At 37.2% G+C, this 22,707-nt stretch overlaps 8 protein-coding genes across 8 annotated transcripts; 5 read left to right on the top strand and 3 right to left on the bottom strand.

Annotated features, from left to right (window-relative positions):
• Positions 1-168: 168 nt before the first annotated feature.
• On the bottom strand, positions 169-2,755 carry L201_005437 (uncharacterized protein; the record flags this gene model as incomplete). Its single annotated transcript, XM_066221167.1, has 13 exons — positions 169-200; positions 271-806; positions 867-981; positions 1,061-1,120; positions 1,197-1,341; positions 1,416-1,448; positions 1,515-1,574; positions 1,654-1,662; positions 1,924-2,037; positions 2,124-2,169; positions 2,229-2,317; positions 2,389-2,532; positions 2,621-2,755. 13 exons carry the CDS (start codon positions 2,753-2,755, stop codon positions 169-171), a joined length of 1,518 nt encoding a protein of 505 aa, XP_066077264.1.
• Positions 2,756-3,666: 911 nt separating this feature from the next.
• L201_005436 (uncharacterized protein) lies at positions 3,667-4,722 on the bottom strand (the record flags this gene model as incomplete). Its single annotated transcript, XM_066221166.1, has 1 exon — positions 3,667-4,722. The coding sequence occupies one exon, from the start codon at positions 4,720-4,722 to the stop codon at positions 3,667-3,669; it is 1,056 nt and encodes a 351-aa protein (XP_066077263.1).
• An 884-nt stretch (positions 4,723-5,606) lies between these two features.
• On the top strand, positions 5,607-7,395 carry L201_005435 (uncharacterized protein; the record flags this gene model as incomplete). Its single annotated transcript, XM_066221165.1, has 2 exons — positions 5,607-6,426; positions 6,524-7,395. 2 exons carry the CDS (start codon positions 5,607-5,609, stop codon positions 7,393-7,395), a joined length of 1,692 nt encoding a protein of 563 aa, XP_066077262.1.
• A 685-nt stretch (positions 7,396-8,080) lies between these two features.
• On the top strand, positions 8,081-10,522 carry L201_005434 (uncharacterized protein; the record flags this gene model as incomplete). Its single annotated transcript, XM_066221164.1, has 14 exons — positions 8,081-8,263; positions 8,355-8,362; positions 8,444-8,579; positions 8,670-8,761; positions 8,845-8,890; positions 8,970-9,072; positions 9,156-9,322; positions 9,404-9,463; positions 9,543-9,575; positions 9,639-9,780; positions 9,839-9,898; positions 9,969-10,059; positions 10,122-10,408; positions 10,491-10,522. The coding sequence occupies 14 exons, from the start codon at positions 8,081-8,083 to the stop codon at positions 10,520-10,522; spliced, it is 1,440 nt and encodes a 479-aa protein (XP_066077261.1).
• Positions 10,523-11,075: 553 nt separating this feature from the next.
• On the top strand, positions 11,076-11,545 carry L201_005433 (uncharacterized protein; the record flags this gene model as incomplete). The annotated part of the gene is made up of 2 exons (XM_066221163.1): positions 11,076-11,154; positions 11,241-11,545. The coding sequence occupies 2 exons, from the start codon at positions 11,076-11,078 to the stop codon at positions 11,543-11,545; spliced, it is 384 nt and encodes a 127-aa protein (XP_066077260.1).
• Positions 11,546-11,979: 434 nt separating this feature from the next.
• Positions 11,980-13,065, bottom strand: L201_005432 (uncharacterized protein; the record flags this gene model as incomplete). The annotated part of the gene is made up of 5 exons (XM_066221162.1): positions 11,980-12,091; positions 12,244-12,598; positions 12,707-12,794; positions 12,880-12,936; positions 13,033-13,065. The coding sequence occupies 5 exons, from the start codon at positions 13,063-13,065 to the stop codon at positions 11,980-11,982; spliced, it is 645 nt and encodes a 214-aa protein (XP_066077259.1).
• Positions 13,066-13,645: 580 nt separating this feature from the next.
• On the top strand, positions 13,646-15,801 carry L201_005431 (uncharacterized protein; the record flags this gene model as incomplete). Its single annotated transcript, XM_066221161.1, has 9 exons — positions 13,646-13,881; positions 13,955-14,062; positions 14,139-14,237; positions 14,376-14,700; positions 14,796-14,942; positions 15,046-15,118; positions 15,194-15,302; positions 15,362-15,468; positions 15,533-15,801. The coding sequence occupies 9 exons, from the start codon at positions 13,646-13,648 to the stop codon at positions 15,799-15,801; spliced, it is 1,473 nt and encodes a 490-aa protein (XP_066077258.1).
• Positions 15,802-16,597: 796 nt separating this feature from the next.
• Positions 16,598-21,955, top strand: L201_005430 (uncharacterized protein; the record flags this gene model as incomplete). The annotated part of the gene is made up of 9 exons (XM_066221160.1): positions 16,598-16,728; positions 16,853-17,278; positions 17,486-17,801; positions 17,892-18,800; positions 18,875-19,959; positions 20,093-20,621; positions 20,693-20,830; positions 20,892-20,945; positions 21,011-21,955. 9 exons carry the CDS (start codon positions 16,598-16,600, stop codon positions 21,953-21,955), a joined length of 4,533 nt encoding a protein of 1,510 aa, XP_066077257.1.
• Between the last annotated feature and the right edge of the window lie 752 nt (positions 21,956-22,707).

Genomic DNA, 22,707 nt, shown 5'->3' with positions numbered 1-22,707 from the left:
AAAGGAAATAGAGGTTAAATGAGTGGTTTCGAAAGTTATGTAAATTAATTGTCCTGAACAGAAAATAGCAAGTTCATATTGTAAGATATGATAGTATGTTATTTCAAAAGTTGTAAGTACGTATAAATCGAGCGGCAAAGAGCACTGCTCAGATCACTCATGAAGAGTTTACGCCATTCCATTTCGGATATTGTCGTAAACTGCAGAATAAAATAACGGTATGTCTTGTTAGATATCGTCAACCTATGAGTACGATATATTATGACATACCAGAGTGAGGATAATTAAGATTATTCTTTGATCTGTCTAAACCACCACCATATTTCTCAAAAGCAGTCTTAACAGTATCAACTAAACTATAACCGATATTCAAACAGATATTATCTGTTATTTTAGGTCTCCAGTTACTCCATTGTTCCCATTGACCCCAAATATTCCAATTGTTCCAATTACCACCAAATTCAAAATTGAAACCTCTTTCTTTGACTGTCTCAATTTCAGCTCTTTCAGTGATGGAAGATGGAATTGATCTTTTGAAATTTGATTGTGGACGGTATTTGAAAGATTCAGGTAATGGCCATGGTGCACCTTTCCATTTACCATAATTAACTTTTCTAGAATGTCCTTTTAATCTATCCCATACACCTGGCCAAATTTTTCCATTTGGTTTGCCCTCAGATTGCAATTTTGAGAAATCTTGATCAATTGACCAATACATCATTCCACCTAATTGGTTTTTCATAATGTATTTAGCTTTTGCCAAAGTTGTAGTGGGTGTGTCGAATGATACTACGTGACCTGTTTTGCTGTGTATAGGAACATGACGATTTAGATCATAACAAGGATGGATAATCACCAAGACTTACTTATCGAAACTCCAAGCGGCTTCAAGAGTTTTGTTGTAGAATAAAACTGTACCCTCAAGTGGTAAATGTTTATCGTCGTAATTACCGGCTTGATCGTAATCACCGCCACCGATATCTACCAAGTTGATAAAGACTTATAAGCTATAATTCTATACTGTATTCCCAGCGGAAAGTCGTTCAGCGATCTAACTCACCTGTCCAGTTTGTCCACATCCCTTGAGTGCCATTGAAAGCAGTACCGTATAAGGGCATACCTGATGATTTAGGAGCATAAATTCAGTAAAATTAGTTTAAAGATATGTTTATAACCACTTGTATGAACAAGTTTACCTAATACGAGTTTTCTAGAGTTGACACCTTCTCCAAGATAATGTTGCACGCACTGATGTCCTGAAACACCTACATCATTGGCTGGATTGTTGTCCGGCCAAAGGTTTGCAGCTGGAAGCGCGGTAGGTGTCCATTCTCCTGAGAACTGGTCGATAAAATCAAGATTGTCTTGTCAACATGTTGTAAGAAATCCTATGTACAAGAGTGTATCTAGCTTACATCGTAAGCCATAAGATTCCAGAAATCGAGACACTGTGATATATGCCATAACGATCAGCTTATGGTCAGAGGGGACACGGAGTTTGGGTCGCTACTTACTTTGTCCATTCCTTTGACATCTAATCCATGCCAACCGGCCTCACCGCAACCTACAGCTGCCTATTGCAGGTGAAAAACAGTGGGTCAAAGATCGCCATATCATCGAACACAACCTGATTTGCCAAAGGCAGAAACTCACAGCTAGTTCCTAATAGCCACCACCGTTCTTCTTAGCTGCAGCATCAAGACCGGACCTTAAGCCTTTCAGAAGTTCACTGAAAGCTGGACCTTGATCACCTTCGGGGCTGATTACATCATGTATCCGTTTTTTTTCAGTCGAAGCCATAATTTCTCGCGGGAGACGTATGGTCAAAAATCGTACTTACTACTCTATAAATTGAGAATTACGAGTACTGTATACATCAGCACCTAACCATAACAAGCTGAATTGCCAGATTATCTACACCACGTTTAACATACCAAAATCGATGTCCAAACCATCGAAGCCATAATCGTTCAAAAGTGTGATCGAGGTATTGACAAAAGTTTCCCTCCATTTGGCTTGAGTGATGTTAGCGAAGTTCTAAGAATCGATGGACCATCAGTCTGCTGTTTCCCAGACATGAAAACAAAATAATCAACCGAGCCAGATATTGAGTCTCTGCTTACCTCTGAATATGTTGCTCCCCCGATGGACAGAAGAGTTTTCAAATTCCTATCAAGAGACAGAACATCAACATCAAGTCCAACAAAAGTGTTTATTCTTCAACTGACCTATTCTTCTTTTTGAGTAAATAAAGTTGTTTCAAGTTCCCATATACATTATTTCCGGTGGCATTCAGATTATCACCTGGATATTCTGTCTAAACAGGTAACAGGTAATCATTAGACGCATCAGCCAAGCAATAAGTTCCGTACGTGCAGTTGGACTTACTTGAATATCAGCTTCAAGATCACCCAAGAAGACAGTACCATTGTTTATATCCACATTGGCAAAAGCATAGTTCATATGAGTATACTCTTTTGCTGAGATGTTTGTCACAAAGTAATCTTGTGGGTCGTATATTCCCCAATTGGTCTATCATCATAAAAATTTGTCTTTAGCTCTTTCAAGAACACATTCTGTATCATGTGATATAGTGACAAGGACTGTCTGCAATACTTACGAAATATCCAACATTCCTGTACCCTGACCAACCGCCATTACATGATTGGCAAGATCGTTCTACTTCAGATACAGCTATAGCTGATACAGATGATAATAGAGGTAATAACCCCAGAATCACTTTGAGGGAGGTCATTCTGTCCCCTAGTTTAGGTCAATATAAAATCCCTAAGCGAGAGCTCAGTTGGCTATAATATCGTTCCTTTGGGAAAATCTATTATAAAGAATTCGGGCTGTTCACAAAAATATAAAAAGAGTGTAGTTGTAATGAAAGGAATGTGAGTATTTGTAAAGTTCACAATTAAATGTGACCCGATAACATGTAAGAAAGGAAGCTAAGATGAAAAGATGAAAAGGGCAAACTATATCATGAACCATTTTAATAGAATAATGGATTACTGGCAATCATTGACCTCGGTGTACTCGAAGGAAACCATTAGCTTAATCAGCTCAATTAACGCATGACCGAGTAAACATAGTAAACATAGTAAACATGAGAAATGAGATCCGGAAATCGATCAAAGCTTTGAATCTAATTCAGGGTAATTTTGTGTGATCTTATCTTTGAAACAGGCACTTGTAAGCTTAACCTTCACTATCGAATTAAGTTGTGTTTGTATTTATTCTTTATTGTTCATTTACTCGGTGTTTCCCTCCCAAATGAAGGACATCGAGCAGATCCTTTAATTAAGGCTCGGATCCTATTGCTGTGCTCCAGAAAGCTGGTATCTACTAACTGTATAGTATTGATATTCGGGAATTGAGCCCGAGGGCGCCCGAGAGATATCTGTCTATACAATGATTCTGCGGTCATACAATATATGACCACCTTCGGGATCTGATACTTCATAAAAATATGGTTCACACTGTCAGATGTTTCGAATTTCGCGAGTGCCCGTGATAATGACAAACATTATTGTATACATATTGAGCAGGGTTTCCTTAGACAAAGTTATCCCCTTTTTATTGTAATTCCGTTGTATTCTCTTGTATCGAGATGAGAAACGACTCGCGATCGAGCCCAGTTATCACCTGTGTGTACGATCCCTATCCGCCTTCTTCATTACCACCTTCACCTTCACCGCCTCCTTCTTCATCGTCTCCACCTCCACCTTCCCCACCTTTCTTTTTCTTTTTATTACCGCCTTTCTTCTTTTTAGCTGCACCACCATCTAAAGGTTCACCTACTGGAGCAGGTTTACCAAAAGTCAATTCATTAGATTTAGGTAAATTATCTCCTGTCCAACCAAAAGCATTCCAATTATTCATCAAACTATTATTTGTGGATGTTTGCCAACCGTTTTTAGCTTTATCTTCTTGACCGCCATATTCAGACCAAGTAGGTAACATTGGATAATGACATATAACAGAACGACCAACTCTTAATGACTGTTCTTGTGCTTGAATTTCACCTTCTGTTAATCCATAAGTTGTAGGAAAATATGATGTTTTAGAATGTGTAGGATATATAGGTGTATATTCAGGAAAATATGATGAATGATGATGCCATGAACAATCTGATCCTGTAGGTGAAGGTGTATCGTTTATTGTAGGTAATTGATATTGATTGTTACTACCAAAACTATAATCGTTGTTCGGTTGATGATAAGATGGATCTTGATCAGGATGATTTGGATCGTTTGGCCGCCAGTGTAACCAAGAAGGTTTCTTTTTCAGTTTTTTGTTATTGTTATTCGTTTTAGATTTAGTATTGTGAGATTTTTCAGGTGTAGGTTCAGGTGTAGGTAAACCATAATCATTGAAGGGTAATTGACCTTCACCTTCAGTCGAAGGGGTAAATCTAACTCCCTTAGGTTGTTTTGGTTGTTTCTGAAGTTTTTTAGAATTTGGTGGATTTGGCGTGATTGGCCGAACAGGATATTGGTGATCTTTATCATCCCATGTGATATCTACCATTTTTGGTATTTTCAAAATCGATTTTCGACGCACTAATCCATTCGAAGTTCTTAGAGTTGTAGCTGAATCAGGATCAAAGACGTTGACATCTACCAGGTTGTCTGTTGATGTAAAATGAAAAGGGTCAGATGGTGGGAAAGCGTCAGGTAAGGGTTTAAGATTAGAATGCGAATCATAAGAATACATTTTGTCGAAATGGTTGCTTTTTATATGATCAAACCACTGTAGTCATGACTGTAAAGAACAATGTCATTTCATTCAAAGCCACAATAAATGCCATATACGATATTGTCGAAATATGAAAGTGTCATCGAAACACTAATTGTTGAGCTGACTATAGAATCATTTTTGTTCTATCCTTTAAAGGAAAGGATTGATGGAAATATCCCGATTTCCCCTTTCGGCTTTGCGATGTTTTGATGGGGAATTAGTATGATATATCATTCTCATTTTTGATCCCACGTTGAAAGGGAATTTGTCATTAATTAAGCCGTCGTTCTCACATGCTTTGTTTTGTATCTTCCCTGAAATCAGATGCACAGTCTCTAATACCAAACACATTGAGTCTTGCTTTTTGTCTTTGTCTTTGTCCGATTGTGGTGAAAATAAGGCCTTAGAGGGGAACAAAGGACCTTTGCCAGAACAATACACAATTTACTTTGTTGATGATTCCTGGCACGTGCTTTATTCTGAAAGACGAAAGGATTGCTGCCCAATGTTATAATGTATAAGGTAAGGTAAAGTGATAAGGTGGTGGTAGTCGCATCTTCAGTGCAAATCACTCAAAGCTAGAAGCAATATTTTATGCATGTAAGATAGATGCATTCAAACAAAAACACCTGTGAATACAAGTATCTAAAGCTAATTAAGTAGCTAGCTTCTGCGTCGGCCGGAATCCCCCACGTGGCATGGTCTCCTTCCTCCACTTTTGGGTCTTTCGACCAAAGTTAGCGATAAAGGTGATATGACTAGTGATCCTACTTTTAGCGATCTGAACAACATTATATGCTATACGACAAAGTATTCGAGGTATCTTGTTCCCTAGTCCCCACGAAGTCCTACGCACCCCAATGGCATTTCGCCATGCTTTCCCAACATTCCTTGCGGCCGCTGCCGGACCTTCAAGAAACACAGTAACGCGATTGTTGAACCCCTGTTCATCTAAGACGTCGCCATTCAACCCATCTCAATGCCTAAGTCTAGAACATCCCTGTACGCGGATCGCCCCTCTAAGGCGCTGGAACAGCTCATCAGCATCAAGCTATGCATCGAAGAAGAAGCAGGAGCCAGAGAAAGAAGACGATAATGTTGTTTGGAATCTACCTCCACCACCTTCATATGGTCCAACTGCAATCGAAGGACAGAACACCAAAAATCCGGACATAGGTTTACCAATACCAGATAATATAGCCACTGGATCTACATCGTTCTCCGGTACTGGATCAACAATCAATGACAAGAAATTTGCTGAAGATCCACAAAAATCAATCAGCGATAAGGAAAAAGAAGATTCAACGCATAATCAATCATCACCTTCAGAAACAGCTTTACCAAATTATCCAACTCTTCCTCCCAGCTCATCGTCCACGTCTTCTTTGGACCCCTTGCCAAAGCTCGCATCACCTAACATTGACTCCAATGATGTAACCAAGCCTAAGTATTCTGTAAAAGATTCATTACAATCGCTACAATCGTTAAAAATACCTAAATCCGTTAATATACCACCAGAAGTCAAAGAACGTATAGCGGAATGGTCTACAACGGTCCTACAGCATTCTAAAAGGGTCGCCAAAGATGCGGAGAAAAGATTGGTGGAATTAGGTTTGAAGGTCAATCAGATGACTGGATATCAGGAAGTAGAACGGTTAAAAGCGTTAGTGTTCGAAAAGGGTGAGTGATTTCCATACTATAAAATAGCAATTCCTCCCTAGCTTCATCATATTACATGTCACAAGCATAGACTGATTGTTGTCCTTGATTGTTGTAGAGGACAACTTGCAAGCACTCCGAGAATCAGCGAAGAAAGCAAAAATCGAATATGATGAAGCAGTAACTACACGATCTAATGCACAGAGGGATGTCAATAGTTTATTAGAAAGGAAACATTCATGGAATGATTCAGATGTTTTAAAATTTACACAATTAGTTAGAGAAGATCATTCTTCAACACATCTAGTTTCAAATAAATCATTAGAATTAAAAGAAAAAGAATTAAAAGTTGATAAATCATTTAATGAATTGATGCAAACTATTTTACAAAGATATCATGAAGAACAAGTTTGGTCAGACAAAATTAGATCTGTTTCTACATGGGCAAATTTATTAGGTTTAGCTTTAAATGCTTTTATTTTTTTAACTGCTATAGTTATAGTCGAACCTTGGAAAAGAAAAAGATTAGTAAATAAATTAGAAGAAAAAATTTCTGGTTTAATGAATAATGTTGATAATAGATTAAAAGGTTTAGAATCGACATTGATTGAAAGTCATTCAAACAATCAAACCTCAAATCCATCTCTTCCAATCATCACACTCCCAAATCAGGAAGATATCAAAGAAGAAGTACCCTTAGTCGTTCAGCCAATAATTGACGACACACCTGCACCTATCATCTCTCCTGAAACCTTGCCAACAGATACACCACCGTTAGACTTGGCAGTATCGCTACCTGATACTATAACACCATCATCCCCACAACGTATAATACTAAAACCACTTATAACAACTAATATACAGGGATTACCACCTTATTTAGATATCGTAACTCAGCCTTCCCAAGAAAGGGATATGGCAATCGCGGGGATAGCGGGAGCAGTAATGATGGGAATAGCAATGACTTTAGGTCAATGGGTATTCACATAGATCAGCATCAAATACATCACGCATCAAATTAACAGGACAATCAGGAATAAGTTTTGGCTCAACACAATCAACCTTTTCTCTATGCATTGCATTTGCATCAATACTCACTACAATTGGCGTGTTTGACAGGTCGTGAATTAGATCGCCTCAATATAGTATCAAGCAATAACCGATCGATCTTGGGTATACCATACGATCCGTAAAAGGAGGTCTATGAGTGATAATCAAACCAAGAATGATCGTCCATCAAATGGTTGACAAATAGGAGATTATATTGTTCACGAATTTCCCGTTAAGACACTATTCAGCGTTTCGCTAATCATTTTGATCGTTGTACTTGATTCATCACTCTGATTGACTGGTTACAATGATTGATTAACGATTGATTGGTTGATGTCTCAGCTTCTTCTGTAGCTTATGGTACGGTGGCGTTGTGACCTGATTCGCAGTAATCAACAGAATGCTCTGATACTATGTGAATGGAAACAGCTGACGGTTCATATATATAAAAGGGAACAACCGTTCTGTCGATAATGATTAACACTTTCTTTTTCTTAATTCTTTTAGGTTAGGTATCCGTTAAACCATCAACTTCTCTCTCTCATTCTACAACCCATTTATCCCTTCCTCTTTCTCCTACACCTACTTTACTCGGCGGTCTCTAAAACTGTCCCAACCAACGACGATGGTGTCCAGTTATCATTTAACAACTTTTCTACCTTTCTTACATCAAATAGTAGCAACTGCCATACCTGCTATACCTAGAGGGGGATTACATCACCCTGAACCTAGATCTTCTGGCGCCGAATTAGAAGAAAGACAATCTGATGGTACTGGATGGCATGGATATAGAAGTATTGGATATTATGTGAGTTATTCATCTGTCCTCAGCAGATAATCACCTTAAGACTGTGATTAAATCCGTAATTTCAGCTAATATAATAGCGTCATCGACTTAGCCCAATTGGTAAGTCCAGCCCTTTATACTCACCCTGTAGACTACAGTCAATCCATAATGTCAGCTTACAAACGCATGTTCATCATCTAGGGTAATATACGGAGATGATACCTTCCCAGTCACCGATATCAATGGTAAAGATTTCACACATATCATTTACGCTTTTGCCAATGTCAATTTAAATAGTGGTCAAGTTTTTCTGGGTGACGATTGGGCAGATACACAGGTAGATTGTCATATTTATTACCAGTGAAAAGATTGTCCAAGAGGTGATCTGTGATCACAGTGCTGATCTTTCGGTTAATTTGGTTCGTAGTACCCTTATCCAGGTGATAATCCTGATAATGAATCAGGTAATAATCTTTATGGTAATTTAAAACAACTTTTCTTGTTAAAGAAACAAAATAGGTAAATAGAGTTTCTCGCAATCCCTAATCGTGTTTTGCAAGTCTATCTCACCAAAATTGATTTTATTCATAAATTCATCTTAGAAATCTGAAAATCCAATTAGGTGTTGGAGGTGCTTCATACTCTTCAGTAAGTCAAATTCATCTTCAATCGTTCTTCAAATGAGCAAAATTAAATGACGTAAATCAAACATCTTGTCATAATGTAGAATTTCAACGGTATCATCAATCAGCAATGGAGAGAAACTTTTACAACCTCTGCCATTGACCTTGTAACTGATTTAGGATTTGAAGGATTATGTCTTGATTACGGTGAGATTTCCATGCTTTATTTGGAAATGGTCCTTTAGTACTTACACGAGCTGACACCGCTATATTTTTCAAATACAGAATAGTGCGCTTTAACTCCGCTGCTTTACATGGTTTGACTAGTGGAGCTCATCTATCTTTTTATAGTCCTAATGCTCAACAAACTGCACCTCTTGTAGATCTGTTCAGACGATTACGAATTGGTCTTAATTCAGCTGCTAGTCAAATTGGTGGTGGACATTTCCTCTTATCTGTGAGTTTTTCTATCCACCTGTCTGTCCCTCACTGTTGTTTGCTGAATACAGCGCTAATCATACGGATGATATTGTTTCAGTGGGCTGCCGCTTGTGGTGCTCAAACTTGGGGCAATCAAGATATTCCTGGAATGGATCAAGTGAGTATTATACCAATTCCTCAAATATATAATCTTCAAGCGTAGACAATGGATTCTGATCGACAGTCCGTATTTAAAGTACCTTGATTACTGGAATCTCATGGCTTACGACGTAAGTATATCTTCTATACCTCATGCGTAAGATCAATTTAGCTTACAGATATTCTTTTGCCAGTTCTCAGGCTCTTGGACTGATACAGCTCTTCCTGCATCGAATCTGTATTCAGATGGTAGATCTTCAGACGTAAATGCGTCAGGATCACAATGTTTGCAGCATTATATTAGTTCCGGTGTTGATTCAAGAAAACTTAATCTTGGTAGGTTTTTTAGAACTAAAATCGATTGACTAGCTGAATTGTCATGATTCGATTTCAGGTCTACCACTTTATGGTACTGGTTTTACTGGTACCCAAGGCATGTGGACACCTTGGACAGGTAAGATTCTTTTTTGTAACATATTTTGACCATTCTGAGATCCTGCGCTCATACATCTAATCTGGTACAGGCACTGAGCAATACAACACCGCCGAATTACCATTGTCTGGTGATACTGTTACCTATAATCAAACCTTGGGTGGTTCTTGGAGTTACAATCCGTGAGTCATCCTCTTTTGATATTCTATTCGATCGAAGACTGAGGCTTACTGCACTTAATCAGATCAAATGGACGCGTAGTTTCCTTTGATACACCTACATTGGCAGTCCAGAAAGCGATATATATCATTCAACATAATATAGGTGGAATGATGTATTGGTCAATTGATGGTGATTATTCAAAACTTCAACCTGTAGCTGCAAGTCAACCTGGTAATAATGGGAATAAATGTGGTGTACCAATTGATACAGATATTGGAGTTAGTCTTGTTGATACTGTTGTTACAGCTTTTAAAAGATATGGAAATGGTTTAGATACTACGCAAAATAGATTAAGTTATCCTACTTCTGGTAAGTTATCCAAATCATCTAACAGTCATGTCACTCAAATTAGATAAGGCTTACTTACTCTTCTTTCGCTTTTCAACTGTAGAATATGATAATCTCAGAAAAGGATTCAACTAAAATCCAGTCTCGAATATTGTCATTCTTAATCCGTAGAGTTATTCGTATAGGACCACCCCTGGAGGCTCAGTGCAAACGATCGACGTAAAAAAGTTTTTTTATATAATAATTATCCTGAAATAGCTGGAATATGCTTGCTAAATTTGCCTTGCTTTGTTTGTACTTTTCTATATATGCTGCCTTGTCATTATGCTATGTTTATGATTATATCTGTATTAGCTTAAAGCGTATGCTATGATATCCTGTAAAAATCAGTATGTGTCAGCTCCGAACTATGAGCATGATGTAGATATTTTCGCTGGCATGTCGATAATCAATATCTTTGGTACTGTATAAGCTGATTTCAGCTGTAGAAGGGGTGATCTATGCGCTCTTTACAAAAAGCTCCTCTTCATACTGTACCATCGACTTGTTAATCAATCTGTTATCGTTTGACGCTGTTACATTTGTTGAAGTGTTATTTTCCCTTCATCAGTAACCTCGTTCTACACCACGATACCACCCATCACCATCATCAGCGTAAACCTGTTGTATCCTGTCGGAGAAACACAATATGAGGTACAAATTTACAAACCCAAAAGCTAATAAAAAATCTGACAAACCTGAAGTTTCGAAATCAAAAGAGAAGAAAAGTGAAATTGAAGGACAACATCTTCCCCAACGACCAACCTCAAAGGAAAACCTTCCCCTCAAGCGAAAAAGCTCATCCTATTTATAGGTAGAATTTTCTATTCACCATTTGTATTTTCATCAAGTTCAATAAATTTACTGAAAACCAATTTGATTTGGCTCAAAACTGGAAATGTAAATGAAACCGATTATTTAAAAGAATTTGATCTTACTAGATATACTAGAACAGAAGATAAAGTTTTACGTTTGAATTTGGAGTCCAGTGAACATGAAGATAACAATAATGATGATCAAGAGCATTCGGCTTCCATCATGAATCCAAGATTCGATTATCATATGAATAATGGAAAGAAGATGGAGGTCGATATAGTTGATTTCACGTTATCTGATTGATCAAAAAATTGTATGTTTTCTAATGACCTATCTCCTTTCCAGCAGATGGTTTGATTCTCTTTCGCCTACAATATATGCTGATGTTTGAATTTGTTTTTCGGATTTGCAGGTAGATGATTAGCGATATATCAGGAGAAACACCTAATTATGTCAATAAAATCTGTGTAGAGCTGACGAGAGATCAGTAAATCGAGCGCGCCTACCAATTCACACTTCCATGGACCTTGCGAGAGATACCGCATATAGTATTATGGCACGTCGTTTGGATGGATATATATTTTGCTATATGATATAAAAATACATATACAATAGCTACTCAAAAGGTTTCTCACAAATAAGCTTTTCTCAAGAACGAGAATCTTGGAAGTACCCAACTAATTAACGATCAAGTCGAATAGTGAAAGGAAATAATGAGCGGAATCTCATTTGACTTATTACTTCTTTGTAGCTATTGTATTTCCTACATGTTCACGTATTGTTGCCCAAGGATTTGTTTTGTATGCCGGATGCGATATTACTGCTGGTATACGTTGGGATGCTTCTTGGCTATTGAGTTGTAAAATAAAGAAGATAAAAAGGCAATTAGAATCGATGATCACTTCGATAAGACAGCGATACAATCAAGATAACGCGAACAGATCGATAAAGTAATGGAATGACTGAAAGGAGAAAAAGATAACATCTTGTACAAAACTCACATGACATTTCTTCTTTTCTTTTCATCTAAAGTTTTTCCTTTACCTTCACCAATTTTACCTTTTTCTCTTTGTATCTGCTTTCTTTTTTTTTCTTTTTCTTCTTCTTCTTCTTCCTGCTTCTTCTTGTCTCTTGATTTCTTATTCCGACTACTGATACTGTTCATGTTGTCATCTTCATCATCTTTGTTTGCATTTAATTTATTACTCGTTGTGGTGGAAGTAAAATTGGGTATAACTGATTCTAAAGCATTTTCAATTGAACTTAAATTTGTAGATGAATTCAAATTTTTCACTTTACGTTTTTCACGACGTATATGTGATTTAGATTGTATTAAATATGGATGTGGAGCAGATTCTACGTAAAATGGTCAAATCACTGTATTTAGTTTTAATTCATTTCCTGGAAAGATGGCAAGGTGACGCTTTGTACTGAATAGCGGTGATTGGAAAGGGATTTACTCACGGACAGCAGCTTGAAATTCAGCTTGTTTCTGCTGTTTGGATTTTGATATTAAAGGTTCATTATCAAAGTTGAAATTTGTCGTTGATATCTAATTGCGAATATAGGTGGGAATGATTTTCAGTTGAACCGAATAATTAGTATATGGGAATACAAGATCAGATCCTATGACATACAGGTATGATGGACGCCTGACTATCTATCCCATGATCATCTTGATCGCTACTTCTAAGCTTTGAAGGTAGACTGACAGCTGAAGTATGTAATCTCGCCTTGGTTTTACCTGCTCTTGGCTGAATGAAGTGTCAACATCAGTATACGTAGCATACCATGTCATGCCTTCGAGCAGATATACTTGCCATTCTATATATCCCTTGTGTACTTTTTTGATGCTTGACGATAGTATAGAATTAGCTATTCTATCTGGCCTTCTGTTCACAATGGTAATGTAATCTCCAGCTTCTACCTTAGTTTTGTTTGACAATAACAATGATGTTGATGGGTGTTATTGAATTCTTCGAAAATTATCTCGTGTTATCTACTTCCGCCGGAACCTGGTAAAAATCAAAGGAAGCGGCGATATCCGATTATCCCGGACCGATTTCAAGGTTACATGTAATGATGCATCATACTATCTATCTTGACATTCCTGCCTATCGACAAAATATTCATTATCGACAACGATCCTTTTTACTCGCATATATCTTTGATTATTTTGATAGAAGAAGGCTTTCGGGATAGGCTTCTATCCATACATTCGATACCTGAAACGTTCATTCATCCTTTCTCATTCAAGATTTTAGAATAGAAGAATCCCTCCGATCTCAACGGTTTAGAAAGCCTTCCACAACTTGACATACATTCTGGTATTTTAACTCAAAAATTTCCCTTCACTTCTTTGGATCAAAGGTAAATCAAAGCTGAAAAGTAAAGAACTAGTGAATGAACCTAGCAATAAAATCTGTTCGAGTCAATCTCAAAAGGCCTATAAATCAGATATATAAACCTGTATTTCGAGCTCGAAGAAATATATTTATAAGTTCTTTTCCACCGACGACGACTTTAAATCCTACAACAGCCCTTCATACCAAATTACTCAATTCGATCTCAAACTTCTCTACTACAACAAGTAAATCTAAAGAGCAGAGATCAGTCTATATGGGTGATAATATCGTAAAGTGAGTCAGCAAACCCCAGACAGGAAGTTGTTCATATATTGCACAAAAAACGCTAATCTTTCATTTCCCATAGCTTTTATGCGGGTCAACCTCCGCTCAATAGAGTGGCTTTCCAAAGGCACTCTAGTGAGATTATGAACCGCCATTTGCATAACTCTGAAACCAAATTCTTGATATTCAAGTGAGTTGTTTTCTTGTCGTGATCATTACACAAAACCTCCCAAGCTGATGTGTGTGTGCGCTTGATCGCTTGTTAGAGAAGCAAGACCTTTGGTTAAGAAAGGTGAAACAGGGAAAATCCTTTTTCTAACAAAAGATCAAATAGGTAATCAACTAGGTCAAGAATTCGGTACAGCGTAAGTTTACCTACCAACTTTGCATCTTGTCCTTTCCACTCAGATTTTTCTGTCATGATTTGTTATTTTTACGGCATCAAACAATTCTTATGGGTTCAAGAAAATGGTAATCAAACTAACTCATTATTCTATTATCAGACCAGTAGACGCTGCGACAGATTCCAAGAAATTATATGAAACTTCAAGATTACCTGAAACACAACCTGCATTAGTATTTTTAGGTATAGATGATAGACAGTCACCTACAACAAATTCATCATCGAAAATTGATCATCAGAATCCACAGGGTATACCTTATTTTGCTTTAGATACAGGTAAAAATGCACAAGAATGGGATACAAAGGTTGCGGAATTAGGAGGTGAATGGGGTGATGCAAGAGCTTCAGGTGGAGCGATGGATATTTGGGAAGCAGGTGTTTACGCTCAAGGTAGAGCTTTAATTGATTGGAATGTTAGAAACAAAGTGAGTGTATATTTTATTTACCTGCAACAGAACAAAAACTCCAGCCATGGGAGTGAAAACAACGATTGAAGAAGTTCTGACTTTCAATTCCATAGTTCTGTCCGGCTTGTGGTTCTCCGACTTATTCATTATGGGCAGGGTGGAAAAGAAATTGTACGACAGCTGTAAATCCTATAGAAGGCAAAGAACCTTGTTTCTCGACAAAAGGTTTACATAATTTCGCATATCCACGAACAGATCCTGTAAGTATACTTGAATCTAGACCATTTCGTGGTCATGATTCCCACAGCCCCTTTAACGAATTCTTCGTATACAGCTTTTTGCTTATCTCTGTGGACTTTCCAGGTGATCATTATGGGTATTTTGGATTCTACCGGCGAAAAGATCTTACTTGGGCGACAAAAATCATGGCCAAAAGGTTAGTTCAGCTTCATTTTCACGAATCTCGTTATATAAAAAGGAACGAAGCTGAACGTATGGCATCATCAATTAGGAATGTATTCTTGTCTAGCTGGATTTATCGAGCCTGGTGAAACTTTCGAAGATGCTACTCGAAGGGAAGTTTTGGAAGAAGCAGGTATCGAAGTTGGTCCTGTTAGATAGTAAGCTTGAGCGAAACCCTATTTTCAACGGAGATCTGATTTTTAAATCAACTGTATAGTTCATCGAGTCAACCTTGGCCTTTCCCATCCAACTTGATGGTTGGTACTTTCGGACGAGCTAAGGATGGGCAAACAATCAGGCTAGATTTGGACAATGAGCTTGAAGGTGAGCTACCCTTGCCAACCCATGCTGGCTGGTGTGATTTATTGATATCTGTACATTATACTAGACGCTCAATGGTTCTCCAAATCTTTGATACAATCAATAATCTCTTCACCTACCGGATCAACATATACTAAAGCTGATTACAAAAAGCTTGATGATAAATCTGATCAAGAATCATCTGCTGCTTTAGCACCATCAGAAAAGAAACCTGAAGAATTAGTTTCTAAAGGAGGTGAAATAGGTATTAGTAGAGTACCACCTGGAACTGCTATTGCAGGTCAATTGATCAGACAATGGGTTGACGGTGGATTAGATTTAGTCAGTAAGCTTTAGATTGGACTGAAATAAAGGTGAATGTTTCTCGGCGGCTAGAACAAAGGTCTTTTACAATGTTGTTGCGAACAGTGGAAGAGGGGAAGATAAGAAAAGGTTGTAAATAATGGGATGAGTGCAAAAGTGTTGTTGCAAAGTTATTGTAGTATGCACAAAGTAAAGGTTACAATTTACACCCCCCCCGGTATTTACGGAATGATTGGCGTTGATATTTACCACGTGTTGCCACATCAAACCCGGAAATTAAAATGCGGCCGAGGGTTGTCAATGACATTATCACAAAGATTAATCTCAACTTCTTTCAACTCACTTTTAACAACGTCAAGAGCCTCACTTATCTTTCACGTTATCTTGGTATCTTGATCATATCAATAAACACACTTTACAGTGCCGCCCTACAGTAAACAGAGGGTAAAGCATTGTCGATAATCCAACATCCACATGTTCAGCGTTATTGTACTTTGAAGCGATCCACAAAACCATCGCCTCTCCTTTCTCCAATTTTTATTCTTGGTGATCAACCAAGCACGCGAGCAAACTTTTTTTCGGTCCGTTACCGGCATATCAACTTGATACTAGGCATATTCGACGTTCAACATATACATGAAGCTATAGGTATCATTTTTGAACAGTGACTTTGATTCAGAACAGTATAAACAAAATACCTTGCGGGATTGAATATAGAAATATCGTTCTCATTTGGATACGACGGTTTTTTTTTTCAAGGAAATCTTCAATTGGCATCTAGATATAGTTTCTTCGCGATTTCGAAGACACCCTTCAGAGGAAGAACAAAATGTTGTGGAGATTCAGTTTTGCATCTAATTCGACGTTAGATGCATTGTTGACTCGTGATATACCACCTTCTTTAGAAGAGATATTGGATGAACAGGATATCTTGAACGAATGTAAATCACAAAACAATAAGTGAGTTCGAGTTCATATCTCTACATATGTTTGAACTATACCTCTATCTCGGAGTAAACTACGATACTAGCAGTGGTAGATCAGAGAAGAGTATATACTGATTATATTGTAATCATTCCTTTAGACTTGTATCCTATCTATCAAGAGAAGATTCAATAAAATCATTGTTAACTTGGGTTGTAGCTGGATTAGATGAACTAAATCAACAAGCTGAAGAGTCAGATAAGAAATCTTTAGATTTAGCTATAAATTCAAATGATTATCATCCAACTTTTCAGCATTCTCCTATTTCAAGTGGTCCGAATAGTCCGCATCCAGAAACAACAAATTCAGATTTAGTCAATATTGATCTAGATAACGACGCAGGGGATCAGACGAAAGAAAAGACTACTGAAGATCAAGATAAAGATTCAGATACCGATACAGATACAGCTGTAGATGATCAAGAAGGCAAAGATGAATTTGATAATTCGGATATAGGTATCCTAGGAGGAGGCGCAAATGGTGAAAGAAGAAAATCCGAAGCTGAAGAGGATGTAAATCGTTCGAGGTGAGTTGGCTAGTCCAAGCGTGAATTCGAAACGCAAGAACGCACGAAATACAAGAGGTGTAGGATGTATAAGTATGGCGATGGAATGAGACTACTATAGCTGGGTTGAATAGATGTAAAAGGGATAATATGAGAGATCCTGCGTCCAGGCGTTCAACTGGGTGATCGAGACCATTTCACTGATATTGATTCTTAACAATATTATAGGTATCCAAACTTAGCCACAGAAATACTATGTTGTGCAGAATTATGGTCAGTTTCAGAAACTATAATACATAATTCAGAATACCTTTTAGGACCATTTTGGGATGCAGTTTTACCACCTTTAAGCTCAAGGACAATAAATGGTGATCCAAGTTTAGCATCTTCATTAATAATATCACGTCAACAAGCTGGTGAGAGAGAAAGAGCAAGAAATGAATTTTGGGATGAAAAGGATGAGGAAAGAGAAAAGAAAAGAGAAATGATCAGAGGTATGTGGATGAGAGTTAATGGTGCTTTGATGACTAAACGTACACCCGAAGTGAGTCAAAAATCGTAATGATCTTTCAAACACAAAAAATTGGATGATTGTGTGGAAACTGATGTGAGACAACTTGCATTTTTACCCCAGATGATACGCTTCATACAGTCGATACCGAATGTGGTGGAACGTCTAGTAGCTCGTATATCAAGTCCTGCGGTGCAAGATATACTGATTAGAATAGTATCTTCAGAAGAAGGTGGTGTAACGGGTGTAATAGATTGGTTAGCTAATGAAGGATTAATACCGAGATTACTTGAGTTTTTATCACCACAATATTCACCAACTGTACATTCAGTTATTGCTGAAATACTAAAATCTATCATAACGTTATGTGCGCCTACACCTTTCAATCCACATGGAGGTAATGCTATGGATCAACAACAAGGAAATAATGGACAGATCGGTGGACAAAATACAAATAACGGTTCAAGAGATAATAGGTTAATTCGAGAACTAATATCAGAATCAAATGTAAAATTGATGATCGGTTTCATTTTAGATGATATTGAACTAAGTGATGAAGAGACTGTCAAACCATCAGACGAAGATGACGGGAATGAAGAAGAATCAAAAGAACATACACATTCACCGTTAGATCCATTTACAGCCCATCCATTACCTTCAATCGCATCAGCAACTTCATCATTAACTCATATATGTTCAATATTAGTTGAAATCATAAGGAGAAATAACTCGGATTTTTCTGAACCACATTTATTCCATACTTTGAGACAACGCTTAATGAACATGAAAAACCAATCTCCGATGACAACAAATGGATTTAACAAATCTTCAATTGAGTTTGAACAGGAAAAGAAAGAAGATATGGAGATGGAAACTGAACAGGAAAAGGAAGAAAAAGATAGAAGAAATATGGAAGAAACTCTTTCTGATCTAAGTTCAAAGATGGGTATAGTTCATTTAGGTCATTTATTGGATATCATAAGTGAAAGATTCGATAGATTACATCATTTCGTCAAACATCCTAGATCTCAGGTAAGTTGACTGATTGCCATCAACTCCCGACGGTTTCCTTTATTCTGTCACTAACGCTGCCTTTTTGGTTCCAGAATCGATCCGCGTCAAGTGCACAATCCAAACCATTCACGATTGAAAGATTTAGAATACTAGAACTTTATGCGGAATTATTACATAGTTCAAATATGTCAATACTGAATCGTATACCTGGTACTGGACCAATATATACTGAAGAAGGTATATTATCAGGTGGATTAGAAGGTTTAGAGGCTTTAGGTGAAGCTATTGAAGGTGATCAAGCAGGTGAGGAGGAAGATTTAGATGAAAATGGAAATCCAAATAACCAAAATGGTGATGACAACAATCGCGAAGAAAATGAACTAAATCAAATCACAAAGGCAAGAGAATTACCTGTTTCTTCATCGGCTTCAACCGATACTTCTTTGACCGATGATGATGATGATGAAACTGATGCGGAAATATTAGAAAATATTGATGTGGATGATGTTAATGATATTACACCTTCAAATTCACCTTCAGCATCAAAAATCTTGGATCTACCAAAACCTTCCTCGTCTTCAGATAATACCAGCAATCAACCTCAATCTACTTCCACTCAAACCACAGCTACTGAAACAATTCCATCAACTCCAGTAGAGCCTTCCATTGTACCTCCTCCACCATCTCAAGCCGATGGAGAAAGATTGAGAGATGTAATGGGAATAGAATCTAAACCCAGTTCATTATTGACGATTTCAGATTCAGGTGCAGTATCTAATATAGCTATAGCGAATTCGACTGCTGCACCTTCTATAACGTCTTCGATGGGAGATAAGGAAGATAACTCTGGAGAAGCTGCTACTACGGGACTTTCAGCGTCTACCACTGAAACACCGGCGGTTAACACAGAAATCAATACACCCACGAATTATGCACCAGGAGATAAATTGAAAAAACAATATATTCAAAATTCAGTTATACCAACTGTTGTTGAACTATTCTTCGAATATCCAAATAACGATTTTATGCATCATGTCGTATATGATTTACTTCAACAAATTTTGAATGGTAGATTAAATCCCGGTGGATTAAATAGTCAATTAGTTATTGAATTAATTGTTAAAGCTAAATTGGTTGAAAGAGTTTTAGATGCTCAAAGGTTGAATGATAGAATGATGTGAGTTACTTTGTTTCTTTCTTTTCCTATTTCTATCAAATAATACATCATTGTGATTGAGTAAGGGGAGTATGGTCATAAATTCTAATTATCTGCGTCGCTGAATTGTACTGACAAACCAACTTGTCATTAGTGCTCAACCTAAATCTCCAAGATTAGCTTATATGGGACATATAATATTAATTTCAGAAGAATTAGTTAAATTTTTCAACCGATGTCCACCTGAATTATACTCAAAAATCAAAGATGCGTTCAATCACAATGAGTGGGAATCATTTGTTGAAACTTCGTTAAATGAAGCAAAAGCAAAAGATACAAAACCTTTAGCAGGCGGTAAACCAATGTCAAATAATCAAAACGGTTCATCTACATCCGAAGGCGAAGGTATATCATCTTCTGGTTTATCAAATTTCAACGGCAGTAGTAATAACAATAACAACGGTAATAGAGATGATGGAGAATCAAGTTCAGATGACGATGATGATGATGATTATAACAATAATGGATCGTCATCATCGAGAAATGAACAAATGGTTAAATTTGGTGAACCTTTAACTAGAACCACAAATGCTCAAGATGGTTTCATAAATAGAGGTGGGGGTGATAATGATTTTGATGATTTCGGTGATGATGATAATGGTGATGAAGAAGGTATGGATAGGGTGAGTATTTTCAACATGTAAAGAACGTGATGATAAATCGCATCATATTGACAGTGTGTGGATTTGCTTAGTTCTGGAGAAATTCTGGAGTTGGTCTAGGTAGACGACCTGTTGATTCATCGGACGATGACGATGACGCAGATTGGTTACAGCCCTCTTCAAATTCTGGCTGGGGAAATAATGCAGGTGGGGATGATGATGATTTCGGAGTGAGTATCATTCATCATTTTAGTGACATTATTGCAACAATTAGCTAATTTCATCTTGTAGGCATGGGAGACTGCTGGTCCAAGCAGATCAAGTGGTAATGAAGGATTTGATGATGTAGGTATCTCCTAACCATATCGTTTCGCGATAATCAGCTGATGCATGTATTTTATGTGATTCAGGACGATGGATGGGGTAATTTCGCTTCTGGATCACCATCATTCGCATCACCAAACTCAAACGCTGAAGATCCATTCGGTGACGACAATTTCGTACCTTCTGTAGTAAGGAGTGAACCACCCGCAAACAACACAAATCAGGTCAATGAAACTCCTTTGACACCTGCAGATTGGGCAGAACAATTTGATAGAGCATTTAGGGATGGATCTGGTCACAATGAAGACAATGGCGAAACAGATGAAAATGGTGTTACAGCTATAGTTGTACCTAATTTAGAAGATGAAGATGAAGAAGAAGATGACGATGATGAAACAGGTGATGGTTTAGGTGGAAGTAGGAGAATGTCTCTAACTTCAGGCAAAACAAGTAGCTGGAAATTTAGTCAGGAAGGTGATCAAGAAGAAGAAGATGATGGTTTGGATTTACCTCCAACTATATCACCTACTATACCTCAATCATCTGAATTTGAAAATAGTGGTACTTCTTCAACATCAATCACGCAACCTGTCAAAGTAGAAGAAGAAGTTCCTAATGTAGCTATAACGACACCTCAACCGGTCTCACCAGCACGTCAAGAAGGTTTAAATTTATCTTCTTCTGATATAAGTACAAGTCCAATCATAGCACCTTCGACGATACAACCTATAAATATACCTGGAACTAGCACTGGAAGTGGGAGAAAAGGATCAACTTCTTCACAATCATCATCAGGATCATACTCATCTTTATCACCGACATCACCATCGTCAAAAAATAAATTCGGTGAAGCTTTTTCACCACCTGATCCAAGTGTTATATCAGCAGCCACAAAAGAATCACCTTTAGGTCCTGGTGTATCAAAAGATACTACCATAACAAAAGATGGTTTATTAAGTAAGACTGTCGATGGTAAAGAAATCCATGTTCCAAAAGATGAAATTATTGAAGCTATTGAAAGTGAACAATAATAGTCATGTATGAATATCGATGGGGAAAGAAAAAACGGGAATTTCGAGGTTTGATCTCGTTAGTAAAGGGTATGGTATGAGATTAAGTGAGAAACATGTTAGCGATAGATGACCTTGTACGAATACAAATAATATGATCCAGTTCAACTATATTTAGCATTTTTTATATCTTTTCGAGTATCTCAACTAGCATTATACGGCAGTTCAATAGTTCATCCAAAGATTCATAACGATCAATGTTGTCCTTTTTGTCAGAGGGAAGCATCGGTTCATTTTCGCTACAGGATTTATATTACAGTATTTTTTGTATAATTTCTTTATAGAACCTTCTTTATTGATTTGAGATACATATATAAACGGGATGAAAATTGCATATCATAGATGTAATCAGCAAATACATGATGGCATGCTTGGTACTTACAGTACTCGTATAGCGAGTCGTAATGGGGCAAGCAAACTTGAGGTATGTTTTATATGTATATGCATTCATTGTCCATTCCCAACTTATATATGATAAATCAAGATATTATGGAATCCCCTTAGCTTTTTTGTCTAATGAAAATAAGTTCTATTTCCTAAATTTTTAACTGAATTACCAAAAGAATGTGATTTTTTTTTATATATGTACAACGAATATTCAACGACTTAAGATTATAACTAGAAAGAGCGAAAAGCTAATATTCAAAGGAAAGTGAAACTCTCAATGACCAATTCAGAGATTACCCAAAATATTATTTCGAGAATGCGGTTCA

This window comes from Kwoniella dendrophila, chromosome 7, assembly GCF_036810415.1.
Source record: "Kwoniella dendrophila CBS 6074 chromosome 7, complete sequence".
Lineage (NCBI taxonomy): Eukaryota > Fungi > Basidiomycota > Tremellomycetes > Tremellales > Cryptococcaceae > Kwoniella > Kwoniella dendrophila.
This window is presented reverse-complemented; position numbering and strand designations above follow the sequence as displayed.